The 3,271-nt window shown below is 38.7% G+C and overlaps 1 protein-coding gene across 1 annotated transcript; it reads left to right on the plus strand.

Annotated features, from left to right (window-relative positions):
* The first annotated feature begins 1,936 nt into the window (after window positions 1–1,936).
* On the plus strand, window positions 1,937–3,020 carry LOC101996693 (protein SET-like). The gene has a single exon (XM_005372361.3). It carries the CDS (start codon window positions 1,943–1,945, stop codon window positions 2,807–2,809), a length of 867 nt encoding a protein of 288 aa, XP_005372418.1. The 5' UTR covers window positions 1,937–1,942; the 3' UTR covers window positions 2,810–3,020.
* The last annotated feature ends 251 nt before the right edge of the window (window positions 3,021–3,271 follow it).

Consider the following 3,271-nt stretch of genomic DNA (forward strand, 5'->3'; position numbering starts at 1 on the left):
AGTCTATGCTTGTATTAATGTATATGTGTATGCTACCTTTAAAAGTTTATGTATTTTTGGAACAAGAAAATGGGAATAAAAATAAAAATAGGTGGTGCATGTGATCAAGCATCTCAAAACTTCTCTGTACAAGTCTCTTCAGAGTTCTGCATTCAGAACAGCTTCAAGACTGTTGGCTGAGATGGTCCAAACTCATAAACTACTCCAGTCAAGACTAAACAATTATCCCAATTTTCTCAGGGTTCTCCCAAAGATATCAGTGCCCAGAAGCAGTAAGTAGTCTTGAGAACAATGCCCAAATTTGCAAGAGAAAGGGTATTGGTAGGTTTTGGTTATTCAATGGACCATGGATGCTTGTCATTGGTTGGGGGCTTTGTTAAAAGGTGTTATTAGTCATAGTAAGAAAAAGAGCTAAAGGAAAGTGTTAAATTCAAAGATCTCTTTCTGAAGAAAAAAAGGGGATACAATATAGAAATAATAAAATACAGGGGTAGGTTAATGGATCTATTTTAATCCAAAAAACAACATTTAATCTCAAAATATTTTATACTGGCATGGATTTTGGTTTATTGGGACAAATTTAAAGTTAATCTTGTTACTTTGCATGTATGTTTCTACTATTGTTTAGGGTATTGTGCTTATGAAGTTCATTTAAAAATGTAATGCATAATAAAGAAATCCAGATTAGTATTTAAGCATCTATTACCATCAAACTTGTAGTCATGCTAGGTATGTTTTCAAGATCAAACAGGAGAATATTTTAAATAGACAGGCAGTCTTCAAACACTTCAGAGATCCATAGAATATGACATTTAACATGTTTTAATAATATAATTTTTTTTTTATAAAAAATGAGAAATGAATGTTCTTAGCAATACCAATCCACTTCAAAAAAAGATGATCAGTATCAAAGAAACTCCACATGGAGCTTACATTCTTGTGGCAAAAGTTAGACACTGGGCTAAAAACTATCCTTGTCTCAACTGGTGACAGTGTACTATCCAAATTGGTCAAGCAGGCACAAAAGAATGCAACTGAACTTTGCAAGATAAGGACAGTCCTTCAAAATTCCTGTTTCACAGAAATGTCTATCAAATATACTCGGCCTTTAGGCCAAAGATGGTAGCTTCAATATTACAGAAGTAGTGATATTTCATTTGTATTTTAATAAATAAAGCTTGCCTGAAGACCAGAGAGTAAAACAGCCCCACTGGTAAGCCTTAGAGACAAGGCAGTGGTGACACACACCTTAATCCCTCAGTAGCCATGCTAGTTTGCTATATAAACCAGACAGTAGTGGTGCACACCTTTAATCCCAGCACTAGAGAGGAATATAAGACAGGACTAGATAGTTCTTCGAGCCAGGACCACCATTTAGGACTGAGGTAGCATTAAGAGCCAGTGGCTAATCATTTTGTTTTTCTGACCTTCAAGTTGAACCTCAATTTCTGACTCTTGAGTTTTTATTAATCATGCTACACAAAAGAACTTTGGTTGCAGAGCTCTATTGTAAAGTCTAGTGGTTTGAGTTCAAAAGTAATAATGTGATGTGGGAGGGTCTTCTGTTCTGTGTTGATTTCATTGGTTAATAAAGAAACTACCTTGGCCATTTGATAGGCCAGCCCTTAGGTGGGTGGAGTAGACAGAACAGAATGTTGGGAGGAAGAAGGAAGTGAGGCAATGGCCATGCCTCTCCTCTCTGGGGCAGACGCAATGGAGCCAGCAGCCAGGTCAGACATGCTGAATCTTTCCTGGTAAGCCACCACCTCCTGGTGCTACACAGATTATTAGAAATGGGTTAATCAAGATATGAAAGTTAGCCAAGAAGAGGATAAATATAATGGACCAGGCAATGTTTAAAAGAATACAACTTGTCAGTTCCTGCGAGTTTCTTCCTGCTCTCTGCATCTGGCCTCTGGCCTCTAGCCACTTCCCTCATGTCATGGCCCCAAAATGGCAATCTGCGCTTCTGCCTCAGTCCAAGAAACCCAAATTGGCTCCTTCCCCAAAACTGGAGGACAAGTCTGCCTCTCCCGGCCTGCCGAAGGGAGAAAAAGAACAGCAAGAAGCAATTGAACACATTGATGAAGTACAAAATGAAATAGACAGACTTAATGAACAAGCAAGTGAGGAAATACTAAAAGTAGAACAAAAATATAACAAACTCTGCCAATTGTTTTTTCAGAAGAGGTCAGAATTGATTGCTAAAATCCCAAATTTTGGGGTAATCACATTTGTCAACCATCCACGAGTGTTTGCACTGCTTGGAGAGGAAGACAAAGAGGCTCTGCATTATTTAACCAGAGTCGAAGTAACAGAATTTGAAGACATTAAATCAGGTTACAGAATAGATTTTTATTTTGATGAACATCCCTACTTTGAAAATAAAGTTCTCTCCAAAGAATTTCATCAGAATGAGAGTGAATCCTCAAAGTCCACTGAAATCAAATGGAAATCTGGAAAGGATTTGAGAAAATGCTCAAGTCAGACACAGAATAAGGCCAGCAGGAAGAGACAACACAAAGAGCCAGAGAGCTTCTTTACCTGGTTTACTGACCACTCTGATGCAGGTGCAGATGAGTTAGGAGAAGTCATCAAAGATGACATTTGGCCAAACCCCTTGCAGTACTATTTGGTTCCTGATATGGACCATGAAAAGGGAGAGGCAGAAGATGATGATGATAATGATGATGAAGAAGAAGAAGGCTTGGAAGATATTGATGAAGAAGGAGATGAAGGTGAAGAAGATGAAGATGAAGATGATGATGAAGGGGAAGAAGGAGAGGAGGATGAAGGCGAGGATGACTAGCACAGAAGACTGATGAATTCCAACTCTCTTTTTTATTTTATTTTTATTTTTTAAATTTCTCCAGTCCCTGGGAGCAAGTTGCAGTCATTTCCCTCCCGTCCCCAATCCCTCTTGTGCTCAGTTGCCCTGTTTCTGAGGTCTCGCTTCTCAATACCATGGTTCTCAACTTATTTTTGGAGAAATGTCTTGAGCAAAATACAATGGGAAAAGAATCTCCACTACTCTGTTATACATTCATTTTTATTTTTTCTTGTCTTGAACTGTGGATTCAACACTACCACCATGCTCTGTGGGAAAAAAGAAAAGCCCTCCAGCCCCTTTGGCTCTGCTGGAGGCTGGGGGGTGCTAGGCCCCTGTGTAGTAGTGCATAGAATTCTAGCTTTTTTCCTTTCTCTGTATATTGGGTTCAGAGATTACACTGTGTCTATGTGAATACAGACAGTTAGCATTTACCAACATGTA

The sequence above is a fragment of the Microtus ochrogaster genome, unplaced genomic scaffold (genome assembly GCF_000317375.1).
Source record: "Microtus ochrogaster isolate Prairie Vole_2 unplaced genomic scaffold, MicOch1.0 UNK2595, whole genome shotgun sequence".
NCBI lineage: Eukaryota > Metazoa > Chordata > Mammalia > Rodentia > Cricetidae > Microtus > Microtus ochrogaster.